Genomic DNA, 21173 nt, shown 5'->3' with positions numbered 1-21173 from the left:
AATTTTCATGATTTTCATGTTTTATGTACGGAAAAATTTAAAACAGAACATATCAGTATCACTAATTTGTTGTGTATTTGGAAGAAAAAAACAATACACTTCAGTAAGAAAAAAAACCCCCAAAAATATATTCTCTGTAACTTTCAGCTGTAGATCTAGATCTAGATCTATTATGAATATGCTCGTGTTTGTTATATTTATTTCTTTGCAAGTTTGTGTAGTTTGGGGGTATTTTTTTATATTGTTGTTGTTGTTTTTTACCAACAAAAATATGACGACTATTTCTAATGCAAAAAAAAGAGAAAAAAAAGAAAAAAGAAAAAACGTCTAGATATTTGTGTGTCGTAATTTTTTGTTATTGTTTTTTTATCTCACTTATTTTTTAACACACTCAGGTTGAACAGAGGTTCCAGCAAAGGCGAGAACACTTGAACAAGGAGTGTAAACGTTCAGAAGTTTCCGCAAACGACAAGAACGTGATGTCACTTACTGGCCGGACCGTCTTCGTGGCCTTTGACCGACTCCGCTGGTGCCGAATCCCCAAAGTGGGAACCACATACATCCAGTACGCGCTGAAAGAACAGCTGAACACGTTGGAAAAAGTACACGGGGGTTCGATCAAGCGCTATCGGGCTCGAAAAAGAAAGAGTTTCGTTTTTGTACGAGAACCTTATTCTCGACTCATCTCGGGATACATCGACAAAGTCCTCACAACTCCCAGCTGGTGGTCAACAGTTGGCTATGACATCATGAAGGGAGCACGAGTCCTCAACGGCTCGGACAAATGGACCAAGAAGTGCGCCGCCTATGCCACCTTTGCTGACTTCATAAACTATTTTATAGAATCTGAAACATCAGGGCTGCACAGAAATCCACATTTCATCCCCATCCATGATCAGTGTCATCTCTGTCAGAGAAATTACACTTTCCTGGGCCACTTGGAAACTTTCAGAGAGGACCTGGCCCATATTCTAAAAAGTGTAAATGTCAGTGTGCAAATTGTTCCCCTAGAGGAAAAAACTATTCTAAGAAAAACAGCGGAAGTTTTGACCGATGGTTTAAAGTACGTTAGAATGTGTACAGACAAATTTACAGTAATGAAGTCTCTATGGCTATCATTCCAGGTTAGAGGATATATTTCAGAAGATATGAAACTACCAGTCTCCAGAAATCAGAGCGAGAAAATTTCAGGTGAACAGTTCGGCAATTTGGCATCTAATGCGCATTTGTTCTCAAAGGATAATTTCAACCACACCCAGCAACGAAAAAACATGATATCGAAAATGTACAGACAAATTCCTCTCCACCAGCGGTTACTCGTGAAGAAAATTCTAGAAAAAGACTTCCTGATGTCACAATATGATCCTCTACCAGCGGAAGTTTTCCCTGAGTTCTCCAAACCGTAAGGACTCTCAAAAAACTGCGGGATGTGTTCATCTTTAGAGATAACCTTGACTCACCCCGAAACTGAACCAATAACAAGCAATACATCTGACGACTGCGCCGAATTTTGAAAAGACGGGAAAATGGCTGAAATAACAGCAACAAAATAGTTGAAAATGACCAACTGCACAAATCTTGTTCTATTTCCCATTAGGAATAATCCACTCCATGTTTTCAGCAATGAGATAAGTATTATTAACATAACACATGCAGGGGCGGCTCATGGGGCAAAAAAGTGGGCGTGCACAATTAAGCTATTTTAGGCTGAAGATAATCAAGGGCATAGTAAATTGGATGGTCTATAATTTCAGGATCTTTGGGTTGGTGAAGGAGAACCTTATGCTTTATTTTAATTCTTTTTACGTGTCGCTTTGATTTCTAGAACCAAATTTGTTTGTTAGCTAAACATCAAATTCATTCCTCCTGCATTAGAACTGAACACTCCAGTAATAACTTTCACCACTTCACTACAAAACCATTTAAAGGCACAGCCCATAGGACGGTGACTTAAGTATATCACGTTCACCTCCCTCAGGTTCACGGTCAAAGAGTCACTTAAAATAGCGGCAAGACGATGAACCAATCATAATTCATTTGAGCACTCCGCTGGATTGCTCCGAGGCTCACATACTTTTGGCATTGAATAGCGTACAGTCAATCGTGTTTATTTTTGGACTGCCTCCTGTGGGCTATGAATCGGCACTATTCGTCAGGAGCACATTTGAGATGTGCCAGCTTATTAATATTAAAGTACCGCCAAACTCGCTGCGAGTGTCGTCATCGCTGGGGTTATCCCAAAGAGCGATTTATAGGTCAGGTTACCACTTTTGAATATACTATTGTGTTTAGTTAAAGTGTGTAGACTTTGGCATGGTATGGTAGATGTTTTACGGCGATATAGACACGAACAAGGCAGTTACAACGCCAGCGAAGACCTTGTTTTGGTATACTTGGCTAGTGCCTGTTTCTTGCTTCTTTTATTTTATGTTTGGGAGGGCTTTAAGTAATAGAATATTAAAACATTTTGGGCGACACTGCACGACCGTGTTCTATGGACGAACCGCGCCTGAATACATGCAATATGTCATGTAGGCTAAGCAGAGTAGTCCTTTTCAAGGTATGGTCCAAAATAAATTGAGTCGAGCGTGGGTCGTCGTCCACTAATCCCTTATACATAACGAGCGCTAGAAATAACTGCCCTGGCTCACTATCGCTGCCAAGCTAACACGTGTATGGCATGTATCGTTGTCAGGTCCAAGGTCAGATCGCGGCTTTGGACAACTCAGCTAATCATAGAACTCAAGTTCAATCTTGTCGTGTCCACAATAAGAGAAAGATATGGCAAATTGTTATGGTAAGACTTAAGAGTGAAGATTTTAAATTGATATCAAGTTAGCAGCTACATGCATGTATTTATTGGTAGCCTTCTTTCATGACAACAGCTAACATAACGCTTAGAATTCGGCCTGATCTTTGTGGGCTGTCTATCAGCTCGCTGTCCATCATCAGTACTTTCATACTTAAGATGCAGAGTTTTTGAATCCCAGACTCTGAATAAAGCAACTGAGTACCTCTCCCTAGCTCTCCTGGTTCTTCCCACATAGCAGTGTCAGCGCCTTCACGTCGCCCAACTAGCATAGCCCGAGCTCTGAAAATATCCGCGGCGACAGACAAATTCAACAGGAAACGCAATTCATCGAGCAGACGGTACAATTGACGAACATTAAAGTTAAACCAACGTTGTGGCCGAAATCTATTTAATGGCATATTTAAACAGGGCCATACACTCGAAGTTCTAAGTACATCACTGGCTGAGGACAACAGTGCCAGCTTCTTGCCAAATATATTGAATTTAAGAAGTGTTCAGTGTAGATACAACAATTATTATATAAAGCTACTTAAAATAATGTCAAACAGTACTGAAGGATTGTACCGTTTTATAAATCAGGACTTGACACTTTCTGTCTGTCTTGGCTATGCTCATGAACGTGTCACCTCTGCTTCCCAAAGCTTGTTTCTCTATTTCGTTGTTGTTCATTGGAATTGGAACTGATGACAATTCAAGACCATTTGAATTTGGATCATGTCTAAAGCAAAGGACATAATCCCCAGAAGCATGCAAACTGCAATGATACAGATGAAGTATCATCAAGTGTGCACAACAAAGGTGCCAGGCTCTATTGTCTCAAGCGGCAACTCATACCTGTATCAAATATCTCTTTTTTAGTTTTAGTAGAGGTTTTACGGCGCTCGCAACCGCAAAAGGTCATATGAGTGCCAGAAGATCAGAGGTGTTACAAGAGAGTAACAAACATAAAAAAAGGAGGGGAGATAAGGACGATAGATGTTTGATGGGAAAGAAGGAGCAAACCACACCAGAGCACCCGCCAACCACCCACTACAAGGACAGAGCTTTCCAGGTTGCCAAAAAGAAGTGAAAGGACTCATCCATCTCCTGCAGTCTGTCAAAGAGAACTTTCTACAGGAAGCAGTGACCTCCATCCAATCTCCAAACTGCATTTTTTAAATACACATCTCCACCCCCCCCCCCCCCCTCTTCCAAAAAGACAATAAACCTTCCAATAAGTAAACTAATTTGTCTGTTCAAGTTGTGCATAATCATGGAGATAAAGGTTAATCAAGCAATGGGAGAAAGCAAAGCAGGCAGACAAAAACAATAGAGGGACAGTGAAGGTTCAAGTCTGGCCCCAAAGAAATATTAACAGCACAACTCCCATAAAATAGAAACCATAATACAAAGAAAAAGTAACTATGAAATGTACCAAAGATCATTTTAATTCAATACCATGACATTTGTACAAACTGTCAGAAGTGTCATTCATCCAAATGACAGTAGTTGTCACACATGTATGTCAAAAGCCAAGTTTGACAACAATGAATACAGACCTCAGCCACACACAAATGCTAAACAAGCACACTACCCCAGATAAAGGAAATCTACAACTGGGTGCCCTTCAGATCAAACAGGAGATTGCAAAATAAAAAAAAGAAGGAAATCAACCTGTGATAAACATAGCAAAATAAACTTGAGACTGCTCAAAGTTCACATATTTTAATTCTGAACTTCTATCATTTTACAGATCACAACAGTCTTCTAATTTAAATCTAAAAATGACATATCAAGCTGTAGAAATCCAACTAACAGTATTATTTAAAGTCACTTTCACAGAATAAAATAACCCCCCCCCCCCCCCCCCAACAAAAGCCTCTTTTCAATCCACTTCGCTGTAACCACAAGGTTTTTGTTAAAGCAACACATGTAAATGATCAATAAGTTAACAAACTAAACAAAGAAATACGCAAAATCAAAGTGTGAAATACACAAGGAAACATATTTGGGGATGAAACAGCATTCCAACAACGAGAAACTGTACCAAAAGAGGTCGTATAACCTTTCCACACAAGTGCAAATAACTTTTTCCATGCTCACCATTCAGCCCCTCACACAGCCGCTTACACATTTCACTCACACTGACAACTCTCCAAACAACAACAGCATGACAAACACCAGACAATATCTTTGCTAAGTGAAAATTCCAAAATCTCATTCTTGTCATGCCATCCCACCTGTCAAAATATCCGCATTTTCACACTCCCCTCCACCCTCCCCTTTCACAGTTGTGCCCCAACACAGAAAAAAGAAAAGAATCAGGAAGAGTAATGACAGCAAATGTGTCACAAATGTTCTCATATACAGAAGCTATGTGCCATACTTTTCTTATCAGAACTAGAAATGCAGAATTTAGTATAGTTCCGATATATCTAAATATAAATGAAATTACAAAACATTTATTTCTATCGATTCCCTTATAAACTGTGTCAAGTAAATGATGCATTTATTTGTCAAATTTTACAATCACTGGTGAACTTTCATATCCTATGGAAATTTATCAACATTACGCATTGAAGTTCCTCAAATTATTTCAAATTTTAGAAGAAAAAAAATGTAATTCTAAATTCAAAAGGACAAACAGGAGACAGGTGTTACACCTCTGGAGCTATTCTTATCAAAGTTTTTTTTTAAACATCCAACTAATTATCTGAGGGCACCATACACATGACAGGCACAGAGCTGTAATATTTATATATTCAAAGTATCAACTCCTGTCCCTTTCTATTTCCCAAGCCCCTAAAAAGAGGAGACAACTTTAAGCTTTAACATCGGCAGCAGGACCCAGCTGATGAACCATCTGCTCCTTGTTGATCAAGTGGTTGGTCTTGTGCACCAGCTGCATCAGATCGGAGACACGGGTCGCCCAGGCGTTGAGCACGGCATTAGGGTCACGCTGCTGGCTGAAACTGACCACACCGGCCAGTCGGTCAATCTTGGCCTGGACAGTTTTGTTCACCACCAGGTTGGAGAGGAACTCCTCAGTCTCCTGTTAGAAACAAACAGCCTGGATGTGATTTCTAAATATTTTTAAAAAATGTAAAACGAGGATAAAAAAATATATTCAGTTGGCTCAAAAGAACTTCCACCATTTCCTGAGAGGACACATGAAAGACCTACACTGTTCTGACAACAGGTAAAAGATACCCACGAGTCAATAGTACCTGGTAGGCCACGAAAAAGGAACAGACTAAACTCTAGGAGGAATGGTAAGTGGATGACACAAAAGTAAATTACAAGAAGTGAGAGTGGGGACGCTTGTTGTATTCAAAGTGACGTCATGAAACATGCTCATGTGTAGTGCTTTTGTGAACTAACTTCAGAGACAATAAGCCATGACCAAATGAAGGTCACATGACAGGCAAACGTCTGCTATCCTTGCTTTTCTAGGCCTATAAACAGTGCGCAGAGATCCACATATGTGTGTGATTAATGTAAGCTAACAGTACACTAGTGATGCCTCTCTCTGGCCCACAATTGACATACGTGCATTCTTGTGTCTCTTTCTTCTGTTTTGCTATCTTGGAGTGACAAAGTTATTGCCCTTTAAATGGACATGCCTATTTTTAGACGCCCTGTGCCTTGACCACGAGTGGCTGGCAGAAGGATGCCTAGCTTCTTGTAACAAATATTTCTCACATTATTTCTTCTGCATTTTAGAAACAAAAGCTGAGAAATACAATAATAAAGAGGCATCTGGAATAAAGAATAGGACTTACACTTTCAGACAGGTCAAGTAACTGAGCCATTCTCTGCATGCGTAGCTGTGTATAGTACTTGGCCATTACACGAATGTTCTGCAAAAGATAATGGAACAACAACATTAATCAATGGAGAGAATGGACACAACTTGCTGATTAGAAAGATTCTAAGCCTAAATTATAGAGATCTTTGAAAAACTATTAGACAAACTAAGCATAAGATTCAAGCAAAATGAAACCTGACTTCTGGATAAAGAGATAATTGTTTTAACCACAACACACACTAGTTCCGACTACACAATTGAGCCCACAACTTCCGGTTCCACTAATGTCAAGAGAAGGGGCATAACCAGTGAAAATTAAAACACTTAACCCTTTTTATTGTTTTCTTTCAAAGCAGCTACAGAAGAAAATGTACAAAATACTAATTTCTTAACTGCAGCAATACATGGTATGTGGCACAACACAATGGAATCAGATGGAGTTGTTAGTATAGTATCATCTTACAACTTGTTCATTTATCCTGCTTTGATGAGAAAAAATACCCATCTATCTTGAACAGAAGACGAGATGTTTGCAATTGACGGCGGTGAAGGTTGCCTGGTGTCAGAGATAAAATTAGCAAGAAAATGGCCACATACAAACAACTTTCCAGGACTTTGCCAGTAAGTTCCCAACACCCCAGTATTTTACAAACTACAGTAACGGGTACTGTCTGAGATTCTTGCATCTCTAGATTTCAGAGGAGTTTCAACAATCCCAATCTTCAGCAACATAAACACTGAGGAGTGAAATTTCAAAACAGAAGACACTAAACTGCAACTTTTTACTTGTTAAAACAATGTGTCCCTCTGTACCACATCAGAACAGAACCATCTAAATTTAAACTTCCTCTGCTCTCATCCTCGTAAAACCAGCAAAATTCAGGTTTTTTAAAGCACCAACCAGCAAGATCTTCGAAAAAATTTCTTACCCCTGCCCTCAATATTGCCCGGTAACAGAGAAAACACAGAGGCCTCACCAAACAAAAACGAAGCATAAGCTCAGCCAGTGCTGTACTAATAATAGCAGTAAAGACCAAAAAAACTTTACTACATGAACTTTAACCAAAGAGAAATACTGACATCACCAATTGAAAGTGGTCATCTAATACGAAAAAGTAGTCCCATTCTTTTCAAAGTACAAAAATTCTGGAACTCTCCATAAAAGTGGCACCCTTTCATAAGAAAAGAGTGAATAAACAAAGTCTTTGGAAAGTGCCAAAATATCTATCAGCTGTTGTAAAGAAAGCGAAGAGCACTCACATGTTCTACAACTCTGTTCTTGAGATCTGCCCAGCGTTTCTCTCCGCCCTCCACTTTGCTACTGGCACTGAAAACAAATGTGGCTGTTTCTCCACCACGCAGTCCCTTCTCATATTCCTTGCAGAGGCCACTCCAGTTGATGATTTCATTCGTGGTGAAGTTCTTCAGAAATTTCCTGCCGAGACCAAACAAGTTAAACTTCAACCTTTCGGAAAAGTCAAATTTTGCAGCTTTAACCAAGAAAAATTCTTAACAAACCTATGATGGTAACTGAAATTATTCGTACCTTGCAAAGAAATTATTTCATAGCAGAGAAATAATTTTTAAGACAATTTTAGACTACCAGCCATACAAAAAAATAGAGAAAAGGGAGGAAATGAAGGGTACAAAGAACAGAGGGACATAAGGATGGGGGAACTGTGAAGAAGAGAAAGAAAGAGAGTGAAATTTGTTTTGCCCATGCTATGGTTTCCTTTTCTAAACCTTTTCAACCTATGCATGCTATGAAGTGACATTAAACTTTTTATTTCCCAACCCCAAAGGTAGCTAGCCATATCGAGCATACGGTTGTAATGTAATCAATGCAAACCTGATCTTCCCCTAAAAAACATATTTACTTAGGCATCTCAGAGTTTTCAATTGACATAAAGATGCCTCTAATTCTTGGGGAAATTTTTTTTTCTTTTTCATCTAAGTCTAAACCAAAACCCTGGCTACACCAGAGAAAATTCAGCGTCCCACAGATTTCAGTTTAAGCAAACTGCCCTGTATTTTAATAGCACATTTTTTAAATCTTCAAACAGAACTACATAGAGGAAACCCATTCTAACAATTAACTTTTTCATTCATTTAATCCCAGCAACCAATATTGGCACAGCACACATTCTGATTGTCTAAAAATCAAAAATCCTGACTTCGATACAAGCATACAAAAAGTCTACAAAAAGACATTTTTTTTATTCACTATTACCTTTGAGAATAAACATCCTGTATATAACAAATAATAATAAAACAAAACACTTGTATAGCGCATAACCCCTTTCTGCGGCAAGCTCTAATACCAGAACTTTGAAAAATTCAATATTAAAGTATTTACCTCTCAGAATTAACTTTTTACAAAAATAACCTCTCCCAACACTTAATAAAAATTGAACTACAGTTTGACTGACTGATCTTGTCAAAAAAATGAAAATTGTAGATACATCTAATAAGAGGGAAAACATTTGAAACACATAACAAAGGGAGTACTTACTCGTAAAAGGGAACTTCCTCCATGTTCTTGTCCTTTGCCACTCGGTGCAATAGATCTGACTGTTCATTGTCAAAGGGAGCTAGCACAAGGTACAGAACTACACAACACAGCGCCTGAAATAGAAATCAGATAGAGAGAGCTGAGTTACAGGGTCTCTGTATTGTCAGTCACAGAGCATCACACCTACACAATGGATGATAATTCAGTACAAGGAAAAAAAAATAGGACCACTGCCCACAACAAAATCGGTACCATATAAAACATAAAAGAGTAGCACTTGGCAGCACCTTCCAGTCATCCACTCAACATCAAAACAAAGCAATGTAAACAGTCTGTGGTCAACAAATGCATGTTTAGGGAGCATTTAACTAACATGATTTTGGCTAGGATTTTAAGGTAAAGAGAGAGGTTGTTTATAAAAAAAAGAGGTTAAACTTAGATTTTTATAAAGTGCTACACACAGGTCTGTGGAACCACATGTCATATGCTATACCTAGCCGGCTGACTCTTGTTTGAAACCAAGCTAAACTCCTTTGTTCAGGGGCTGTGTCAAGGGAAGCAACTGCTAATATAAGCAAGTACTTTGGAGCACCATTGGCTCTTTCTTTTTATATGCTGACATGTTCAGAGCGGGTGACCCTATCCTTATAAATTTTTTAACTCTCACTTTAGTCACACCCTTCTCATAACAAATACTCGGTTATAAACTAACTTGAAGGTCACCCCAAGGACTTTATTATAAACGAGTTTTACTGTATAACCCTTTGTCTGCAACACTCCAGTCTCTCACAACAGGATCAGTTTGAGGACCATTTGAAAACAAATAGCCAATTCAGCAGCAATCCCCAGAATTTTTTTCACTAATAATTTATTTGACCAAAAAAAAATAGAAAAACGAGATTTCTGGTGATGACTAGATAGTTCTACCATTGCACAAAATCTGTCAAATAGTCTTTTCTCGTTACCTCTTTCATTTTTTCTTTGTCTTTCTTGATCTGGTCAGTGTTGTATATAGCCAGGTAGTGCTTGCAAATAGCTAGGTAGGAGCCTTCGTGCTGGTCCAGCTCAATCATCAGCTGGTAAAACTTCAGCTTGAGTTCCTGTAGACCAACAAGACATGAGAAGAACAATGGTAAAGATAAACAGACAGTCCACAGAAGGGCTATCTAGGAAACTTCACCTGCCATGGCTACACCTCCAAGCACAAGCAGAGGGGGGAAAAAAGGAAGGCAAAAACGTAAAAGAGTAATAATACAAAGCCAAGTTTTACAGTATTAATTTTAATCTATCAATCTCATGTCACATCATCTTCAAAGAAAGGCAGACAAGCACAAAACAATAATCCCCTTGCCCTAGAGACACACTACAACACGGCAGTATGTGTATCACATACCATTTAGATTCATTGATAGTCTCTACAAACTGACAGTATCCTCTCCAACCTGAGTGAAACAAAAATTGGCAAAAGTAGCTCACTACAGCAGAATTCAATCACTAATTTTACAACTATGAGTACACCTTATCATGGCAAGAAATGAGAAAAAAACTAAAAGTTGGACAAATACGAACTTATCTAAGTAAACCATTTTTATTTAAATTCATAATTTTAAAGCAGTTATTTCTGTTCAAATTGTCCAATCACAATAACCAATGAAATATTTTGACACATACTGTCTATAAAAAAAATATTGTTTAATATTTGTCTCTAGATACCTGTTTATCAATGGCTGCACGGGTTATTTCTTTTCAAATTAAAACACGTTAAAAGTTCAGTGCACAAACAGGTATGCTTTCATGCTAAAAGAGTCACTAATATAAACCTTACCACTGTATCAGCATCTTCAAAGAATTTAGTGCTGATTTTCTTGCTGATAATCTGGGTACGAATGTAGTCCTTCTTGGCAAGACAAAGTCGCATTTGTTCTAGAATGAACTCAACCTTCTCCTTGCGCTCCATTGAACCAAACGTTTCAACCTGTTTAAGAGAGACGAAAAGAGAGAAATTGATACATAACCGGCAAAATACCTTGTCATAAACGTTCTCCCGCTTATACAGAGCAAACATAAAGCATTTGTACCAAAGCAGTGGTGATTACAGAGGAGCATTTTTCATTGTTAAGTCACCCCCAAATTTTCATAAATTTGAGACTATTGAGAAAATCCAAGTAAATAATCAGCACGAATTACATTTCTTCACTTCACTATCTACGGAAAATGCAACATTAGCTGATTTAAGATTAACCAAATAAATTATTGACACCATAAACAAGGGCTATTACATAAATGTAAATCAAATATCTGATTGGGGGACAAAATTACAGCTCACTGCATTCAGTCACACCAATGTAGGTAATACTAGAATATGGCACTTTTTTCCACTTCACCAATCTACAATGAATGGTTATGTTGAAAACTACAGTCGAAATTGGCTGAGACAGCCACCCATTGTCAAGGAGAAAACTGGCCATTTGAGATATGTTGATGTCTATTACAGTGTCTTTATTATGAAAAACAAACCACATGGGAGAGAAACGGGAAGTGGCCATTTATGCTAGAAAAAGCAACGCAGAAATGTATTTTCAAAGTATGGAAATTCTTTTCTAATTAACAATTGTTCTAGGTGGAAAAAATGGTTGCTACTTCCAAACACAGCCCACAAATATCTCCTGACAGCTGCTTTACATACTACGGAACTGATCAAGCGTACCAATTTCAGTGACTAAAACCTTAATAGGAATGTGGTAAACCTAGGACAGTGACTAGCACAATGAAAACCAAGGGATCAAGCAGTTAAACATAAAAAAATGAAAATCATAACAATTAAACATTACCTGAAGTTCTTGTAACACAGATGCTGCAGTGGAAATGTCTCCTTCATCCTCCCTGATTTTAGCTAATGTACGAGTCAGTCTGGCTCTTTCAATCTCAACATAGATCTGAAAGAGAAATTAGTAGAAGTCATTGAGTCTTACCTTACACAATGCAGCATTGAGGGATCTTGGCACTTTATCAGACTATGCTGTCAATATTTCTTCAATTTCAACAATAGAAAGTACATGAAAATAAATGCAATAAAGACTCAAAGAAGGATTTATAACCACTTGAGCGTCATACAAGAGATGACCAATATACTCATTGCCATCATTGCCGAGACTTTTCTTTACTTTGGAAAGAAATAGTAATTTCAATTCATTATATTATTATTTCACATTCTGATTCCTTTCCTTTAATCATATTATTTTGCTTGTATGTCACAAGCGTTTTATAAGAAAGCTTACATTTGGCTTCATTTTCAATCATTCATATGTCGGACATAAAATGATGTAAAATTTGACTAACCTTGCCAGCAGTGACAGTGCGAAGAGTATCAATCAGCTTCAGTCTTGTCTCTTTGTTTGGCATCTTTTCCACATATGTACATGCTTCTTGGATCATTTTGGTCACAGACTAAATGGGAAAAAAAATAAATAAATAAACCTCACATTTTTATACAAAGTAAATAATGTCACACATGCATTCAGACATAAAAATTAAATTTGATGAAACCATCACTTTAATAAATATATGGGGGACAACTGATATAATCAGTTCAATCCTTCACCAAAAAGAATCTGACAAGAGAAATTGGGGAAAAAATAAAGTTAGGACATTCAGCCGTATTACAGGGACAGAAAAAGTTTTGATAACACGATTCAACAATCCAAATGCTCAAACATGATGCTAAAAGAATAAGTCCTTCACCTACTTACCACCAAAATATGACTGCATGTACACCTACCAGTGTCACTACGAAATAAAAAGGCATCCTTGAGTCACCATTCAGTTAAATGAGTTTTAACTCTTATAATATAAAACAGAAAAATTTAGATTATTTAGTTTATAAAGATAAAAAGGGGTCACCGGATATCTTGTTAACAACTATAAAGAAACAATTCAAACTCTTACGAGATGCAACAATCTCCAGCAATCAATGAAACATGAGCTACATAATGTATAAAAAGATGGCTCTTACTAAGGAAGAAGAAAGTTCTCAAATTTCTATTGCGGTTCAAAAAAGGGATCAGACCTGCTTGATTTGACCTCTTTTCTTTGTCAGCAAAACTATGTTCTCATTCAAAGCATCCCAGTTCTTCGTTTCGAAGCACATCTTGACAATAGCCACAAGAATACGGCTTGTTGAGTGAGTATCTGCAGCCTGAAAAGAATAATAAAAATGACACCATTAGAAAAGTCACAATAAGTTTCACAAATTTCAACAGTTAAAAAGTCTGAAATCAAAACTATCATTTTTTTAGTTGTATACACATACTTTGTTATTCCTCTCAGTCTTAAAGCTGCCCACTAAATTTTATTAGTTCATCAAGTTATGAGAGCAGCAAAACAGGCAGGGTTATCAAGGGCAACTCCAATCTTGTTCATTAAGATCATAATTTAAAAAACCATCCAACCTGTAGCAGAAAAACAGAAACACGAAGAAAAGATAAAGATTAACTTCCAAGTTGTTTCTGTTTTTCTTTTATTTTTGGAAGTCACAATAAAGAAAACTCTCTAACTTATGGAACAGACAATACTTAGGGTGACTGATTACAAAGTTTTCTACAAAAATGTCTGTAAAGAGTACAGAAATAGTACAGTAACGTTGTTTTGGTGGGGGGGGGTTATAGAAAAAATGTTGTGCGCCATAGATTAATAAGATTTTACCTTACCTAATCTTTTTTTTTTTTTTTACATGAATTACCCATTTTCTCAGTAAGTACATAAGCACCATATATATATTATATCTCTACATGATAAAATATGGTACACATTTGGAAAATGTCAGATAATCTACACTTACTAGAAAAATGCACCAAAAAATATATTTACACTTTAAAACTTTACAGAAACATAAAATACAACTTTGTACAGAAAACCTTGACTACACATTATTTTTAAAAGACAGTAAATCCTTTTATAATTTAGAATAAAGTTTTGAAAAAACAGAATTGTATCTTAATTATGTTAAAAAAAAAGAAAAATTCAAGGGTTGAATACACAAACTTATTTCCTCAGCAGTATAGGCTGGAGAGATTAAAACTTCAATATAATATACAGTAATCTTGTACTTACTGTTCTTGTCTGTTTTTCCAATGACATTAGCTGATCAATAGCATCGGTAAGCTTCCCTTGCTGTAAAATAAAGGAACATCTCATTTTATGATATTACTAGTTTTTTAAAGGAAACATTCTATTTGAGTAATTTACCAAGGACAAACACCTTGTAACACTTTAAAAAGACAACTGGTGTTTATATATAATACACACCGTATTTATTATACACACTGCTGGCTAATATAAAAACTTAAAATCCTTTGACAATTAAGACGTAACTAGAGATTGCAGCTGTGACGTCACCCACGTAAACTCACTATTGGTGTGCGGGTCCATTCAGCTTGCCTTGTCGCCATTTTTGAGAGGATTAGAAACAATGCTGTCACGCTGCGTGTCCCTCACAATGCATGTCTTTATATAGAGTTTGAAGCTCAGTTCAGTTTCATTTTTTAAGCTTTCTTTTTGTTTGCAGTTGTTGTTTAATCATATATCATAGACGCATACATACACTATACCGCACCTGCTGACAAATTGAGGGAAACACACTTAATGGGCTACAAATGAACAGAGAGATATAATAATAATAATAAGAGGTACAGTTTGTTTTCTTCCCGGTGGGGTGGGGGAGGGGTGAAGGGAGACAAAGTGAGTAATTGACTTTTACTGTTAAGAAAAAGGACAATTTCATACTTATAAATGGATTGCTGTGTATGTCATGCTGTCTAAACTCTTCTTCAAATGATCATAGAGTATGAATGTGGTTAAGACAGGGTCAATTATTTAATATATGAATTCGTTGTCTCAAAATTAGAAATTAATTGTAGGGCGCGGCACTGTAAATCACTCATTGTATGGATCCTGTGCTCACACCCAAAGAGTGTTGTTTAATACTGTACACAAACGATTATATTATACTGACATGACAACATTCTAAAATGCAATACTTTTTTAGATAAATGGCCGGTTTCTTAAACGTTCACAAAATTTTCTAAAATTGGCGTTGATTGGCAAAGGTGTTTGGCTACATAACACCCTGTCTTCCATGCCCCCTGCTGCTGCTATTGTACATGCTGTTTGGCATCAAATCTGCAAATGAGACAGAATATTACGCCAGTCTTGTTGGTGGGTAGATACGCCTGGTTGGCTACTTTATTTTATACTTTATATTCTCTCATCTCAACAACATCGACAGAGGATAATTTCCGTTCACCAAGCCTTGAAGATATATATGCTAGAGTTGACGCTGAAGCTTCTAGTAGCTTCTCAGTCACATGCCTGAATCCAGACAGCTGATTCGAGCGCCTTGTTGTTGTTAGCGGTGCTAAATCTAGACATACTGTTTGAGCAACACACAGCAAAAGATTTCAATAAAATTATGTTTTTTATTTTAACAAGTGATCATCAGGTCCATCTCATTCATTTTTTCTGAATTTAACTCTCCCAAAGTGAGTGAGTGAGTGAGTGAGTGAGTGAGTGAGAGAGAGAGAGAGAGGGGGAGAGAGAGAGAGAGAGAGAGAGAGAGAGAGAGAGAGAGAGAGAGAGAGAGAGAGGGAGAGAGAGAGAGAGAGAGAGAGAGAGAGAGAGAGAGAACTTCCGGTCAAATAAAAATGGCGACCCACGTAGTTCGGCTCGATTCGAAAGTGAAATAGCCATAGCGTCTTTGTAGACGACCACATTGATTTACTTTTGTGTTTTAACATCACTTTTCAATCTGTTTTGGTCAATTTGATCGTCCACACCGATAGAAGACAGTATTCAGAAAGAGACGGAGAGAGAGAGAGGGGAGGAGTAGATCTTGCGAGAACTTCCGGGCAAAACAAAATGGGGACCCGCGTAGTTCGGCTTGATTCGAAAAGTGAAATAGCCAAAGAGCATTTTTGTAGACGATCAAATTAGCCTTTTGTGCTATAACGTCATTTTTTTCTTTGATTTTGTTAATTTGATCATCCACACTGATAGACAGTATTCCAAAATTATAAGGAAAAACAGGTCCACACTGGGTGAGAATAGCCATTAGCCAACGCTGGCAAGTCTCACCCGGGATGAGAGGTTGATCGTATTTTATTTTCACCCCGGGTGAGGAAAGCCACTTCCTTTTCGGTAGTTCCCACCCACCTTTTATTTGAGCCTAGATCTACATCTAGGTCTAGCTCTAGAGTACCTGGCTCAACCCGCGACCACTTATCGTATATTTTGCTTCTCAGCGGTCTCTGTCGGCAAAATAGGTCAGGCAATCCATGTTCAGGGCCCCTTCAGTGTGTCGACTTCCGGTCTATACCATGATATCGTCACTCATTCTAAAACGTCATTGGCAGATTTCGCATTTTAACATGTTAATGTTTTGCCCTCGGCGCGACCGCATACGGAACGGGTTACGACCGTGCGCGCACAGACATTAATAGGTGCAAGAAAGTTGTTAGTAAACTTTAAAGGTTAGTATAATTAGCAATGCCAATAAAAATTTAAATTTTCACTTCTGTCCCCTTTTCTTTGGTACCTAAGAAAGAATTTTCAATTCTAAGAATTATGCTTCTTGAATTTTGAGAATTGGTTCATAAAAAAAAAAAGTTATGGGGTTGTAAAGGTCGGCAAAATATGGATGACCCACATAGGAAAATACTCCTAAAAAGTGGACCACGCAGTAGCAGATTCTGTAAGAAAATCGACGATATCTCGGTAACTAATCGGAGTGTTCGAGAGAAACTTGGCCACCCGATGTGTTTTTGGGTGTAGAAATATCATTTCTGCAGTCAGATTTACTACCAATTTCGTATTTATTTTGTTATAATTAAAATTGTGGTGTACATATTACGATTTTGCGAAAAAGGGGTGTCGGGATGAGTCCATTTTATTTATATTATAGCATCGTATCACAACATGGGATCTTTGAGAATATATGTTGGCAGCGTGACTAAATAATTGCAAAGCTTTTTATGATGACTTTAGATCATGCCAACCTTAAAAGATAAGTTAATTCAATCTAGCATGTCGTGCAATTAAAAATTATTTTTCCCCGTTGAGACGCGAACACCCCGAGACGAGATAACCTCGCCTCGGAATACCCCCATAGCGAAGTTACAGGGGAATAGAGAGAAAAACAACCGGATGCGCGCGCCCGCCATTGCCCTATTTCAAGTGACCAATGAACGGGCCCGGAATAGTCATGCGGGGATTTGTAGGTTCACTTACATTTGCCACGAGAGTGAGGGGAAAATGGCCGGTCTCCGTGCGAAGCCGCTTTGGATAGGGGGGTAGTCGTGTATTTATGATCGGGTCTAAACAACTACTTGACACAGAACGTTCAAATTTGAGCACACTATAGAGGATAGATAAATCTATTACCATCTCGGCGTTGAAATTCAAACTCCTTATTATATAGTTTTCGGTGTACACGATACGAAAGTGTTCCCGACACCAAAAGTATAGGTTAATTTACGTTTACGAACTTCAACGTCCACATATCATTAGTTTGCCCTATTTTCTGATTGGTTGCCGAGTTTCATTCGGATTGGTTCGGAAATAGAGCAGACCGAGGTTGACAAAGTTAGTCACCTACGCTTCGGCCGGGTCCGCAAAATCGCCCGTAAACGGGGACCAAATTTTCGCCTCGCGGGAAAGCCCGATTGGCATTGCTAGTATAATCATTTCTTTAGCAAATGGCCACCTCTATTCTCACCCGGAGTGAGAATAGTGCAGGCGAGTCTTGTGGCTATTCTCACCCGGTGCGCGTTCACCAAATTTTGCGTTCACCCTAAACCACAGAATTCTACACTGTGATAACAGAAAAATTGTAGAATTCTGTGCCGTGAACAAACGTTCCATTACAACTGTAGCCTACTAAAAGTAGCAATGCCAATGAAAATTTAAATTTTCACTTTTGCCCCCCTTTTTTTGGTACCTAAGAAAGAATTTTCAATTCTGATAATTATGCTTCTTGAATTTTGAGAAACGGTTCATAAATAAAAAAGTTATGGGGTTGTAAAGGTCGGCAAAATATGGATGACCCATATATATATATATAGGAAAATACTCCTAAAAAGTGGACCACGCAGTAGCAGATTCTGTAAGAAAATCGACGATATCTCGGTAACTAATCCAAATGTTCGAGAGAAACTTGGCTACCCGATGTGTTTTTGAGTGTAGAAATCATTTCTGCAGTCAGATTTACTACCAATTTCGTAGTTATTTTGTTATAATTAAAATTGTGGTGTACATATTACGATTTTGCGAAAAAGGGGTGTCGGGATGAGTCCATTTTATTTATAGCATCGTATCACAACATGGGATCTTTAAGAATATATGTGGGCAGCGTGACTAAATAATTGCAAAGCTTTTTATGATGACTTTAGACCATGCCAACCGTAAAAGATAAGTTAATTCAATCTAGCATGCCGTACAATTAAAAATTCTTTTTCCCCGTTGAGACGCGAACACCCCGAGACGAGATAACCTCGCCTCGGAATACCCCCATTGTGATGTTACAGGGGAATAGAGAGAAAAACAACCGGATGCGCGCGCCCGCCATTGCCCTATTTCAAGTGACCAATGAACGGGCCCGGAATAGTCATGCGGGGATTTGTAGGTCACAGACATTTGCCACGGGAGTGAGGGGAAAATGGCCGGTCTCCGTGCGAAGCCGCTTTGGATAGGGGGGTAGTCGTAGATTTACGATCGGGTCTAAACAACTACTTGACACAGAACTCTCAAATTTGAGCACACTATAGAGGATAGATAGATCTATTACCATCTGGGCGTTGAAATTCAAACTCCTTATAGTTTTCGGTGTACACGATACGAAAGTGTTCCCGACACCAAAAGTATAGGTTAATTTATGTGTACGAACTTCAACGTCCACATATCATTAGTTTGCCCTATTTTCTGATTGGTAGCCGAGTTTCATTCGGATTGGTTCGGAAATAGAGCAGACCGAGGTTGACAAAGTTAGTCACCTACGCTTCGGCCGGGTCCGCAAAATCGCCCGTAAACGGGGACCAAATTTTCGCCTCGCGGGAAAGCCCGATTGGCATTGCTACTAAAAGCGTACAATTTTGTCTGTGGGCAGTGGAGAGAGATAGAGAAAGAGAGAGAGGAGTAGCGCGAGAATTTCCGGGCAAAACAAAATGGCGACCCGCGTAGTTCGGCTCGATTCGAAAAGTTAAATAGCCGTAGCATCTTTGTAGACAACCAAATTAATTTACTTTTGTGTTTTAACATCATTTTTAACTTTGTTTTGGTCAATTTGATCGTCCACACCGATAGACAGTATTCAGAAAGAGACACAGAGAGAGAGAAGAGGGGAGGAGTTAATCTTGCAAGAACTTCCGGGCGGGTGAGAATAGCCAAATTATGATGAAAACAATTATCTTATTATAAACAGAGGGTATAGAGACAAAAGTGGTCGCGGATTGGACCAGTTACTCTAGATCTAGTTTAGTAACTGAAGAAAACTTCTCGAAGAATGTTTTCAATAGCCTTTCACTTCGAACTGGACTGCTGCACTAGATCTAGCAGACGACTGACACTCTTGGAAAAGGATTCTTGATCTAAAGTGGAACTAGACAAGGCACTTAACTCTTATAAAACAGATTGCACACGAGCTGCACAAAAGGAAAAAAGGGGGACTGGTCGCGCTCAGGGCACGGTCGCGCCAAGGGCCGACGTCTCTAGATCTATACACGTTTGATGCTCGGCAAGCTAAGATATCAAACTTAACAACTGCAAAACATCAAATTATGGTAAAATCAAGGGGTGCGTGCCCCCCTGAAACCCCCCAACTTATCTTTATTAGTAGGTCAGGGGTGCACCTCTACTCTTACGCCAAAACCCGCGAATTTACTATGGCGGGGTGGGAACTACCGAAAAAGCGCCGACACTTCAGTCAGCAGCACCACTCCGGGGAGGGGGGGTGGTGGTGGTCAGCAAAAACTCTTTTGACTCAGCTGATCATAGAAAACTTGCCAATCTCTGTCTGATTAAGAATTAAGCAGACGACGCGGAACCAACACTCCAACACAAAGAAATCATTGGTACTGTTGTTGTTCATATAGTTGATGAAACGGTTTATAAACAAAATAAACTTTAAAGTGTAAGATCTAGATCTAGATCTAGATCTATCTAGATCTAGAATGTAACTTTTATATCTAGAAGAAATCTAGATCTAGATCTAGATCTAGATCTAGATTTAGACTCTAGGTAGATCTATATGTTTCCACAAAGTGTAACGGAGGCAGGGCGACTTTGTCAACTTTGTGTTGTGCATCATATCGATAATTGGTGATATCATAAAACTGGCTCGGCGATTGTCAGAGAAAATGTTTCTAATGGCGAGTTGAAACAACAAAGAAATAAAAGTTTCTCACTTTAGCCATTGTTTCCGTAGCGGGAATCTTTTCGTCCACTGTGGAAGAATAATCCACTTCCATTTTTTGAATACGGCCATCTCCAGTTTCAGTCGCCATGATGAACTATGAACAAGCACAATACACAATCTGACGGCGTTACAGTTATTTCCCTTTGGGATTTTAAAAAACATGTATCAGAATTTCATGCTAAACAAAAATGATGTAAAAACCTAGGCTAGGAAGATCTAAGTCTATGTCAGAACCGCAGTCAGAACCAGAGAGTGGTCAGAACCTAGTACAGCATGCCATAGCCAACATGGGCTGAGACTGAGAGCTAGGTGCTTTACTTTTAATCTCCTTGGCTGAGAGGGATGTCCAGATCTATAACGTTCCAGCTAGCAGACTGAGATGCATGACACAGGCCTTCAAAAAAAAAAAGAAAAGAAAGAAAGAAAAATTAGTACCCAACAGAGGGATCAAACACGGGCACTGGTTTTGTGGAGAAGGGGTATTTTATCAAAGCTATATTATTATGTTGATATAGCATCATGTGTGTGTGTGTTGTGAGAGAGTTGCATGTGTGTGTAATAATTATGTTTGTGTGTGGTGGGAGGGTGGGTGGGTGTGGCG

The 21173-nt window shown here is 38.4% G+C and overlaps 2 protein-coding genes across 2 annotated transcripts; one reads left to right on the top strand and one right to left on the bottom strand.

Annotated features, from left to right (window-relative positions):
- Positions 1 to 407: 407 nt before the first annotated feature.
- On the top strand, positions 408 to 1484 carry LOC101845308. Its single transcript, XM_013080158.2, has one exon. The coding sequence runs from the start codon at positions 480 to 482 to the stop codon at positions 1404 to 1406; it is 927 nt and encodes a 308-aa protein (XP_012935612.1). The 5' UTR covers positions 408 to 479; the 3' UTR covers positions 1407 to 1484.
- Positions 1485 to 4221: 2737 nt separating this feature from the next.
- LOC101857237 (26S proteasome non-ATPase regulatory subunit 12) lies at positions 4222 to 20719 on the bottom strand. Its single transcript, XM_013080157.2, has 11 exons — positions 20562 to 20719; positions 14221 to 14280; positions 13178 to 13306; positions 12451 to 12558; positions 11943 to 12047; positions 10937 to 11086; positions 10077 to 10211; positions 9112 to 9224; positions 7860 to 8034; positions 6574 to 6651; positions 4222 to 5843 (listed from the first exon to the last, which is right to left on the bottom strand). The coding sequence occupies exons 1-11, from the start codon at positions 20658 to 20660 to the stop codon at positions 5613 to 5615; spliced, it is 1383 nt and encodes a 460-aa protein (XP_012935611.1). The 5' UTR covers positions 20661 to 20719; the 3' UTR covers positions 4222 to 5612.
- Between the last annotated feature and the right edge of the window lie 454 nt (positions 20720 to 21173).

Source organism: Aplysia californica, unplaced genomic scaffold (genome assembly GCF_000002075.1).
Source record: "Aplysia californica isolate F4 #8 unplaced genomic scaffold, AplCal3.0 scaffold00076, whole genome shotgun sequence".
In the NCBI taxonomy this organism is placed as follows: Eukaryota; Metazoa; Mollusca; class Gastropoda; order Aplysiida; family Aplysiidae; genus Aplysia; species Aplysia californica.
The sequence above is the reverse complement of the archived record's forward strand: the minus strand, read 5'-3'. Positions and strand labels throughout refer to the sequence as shown.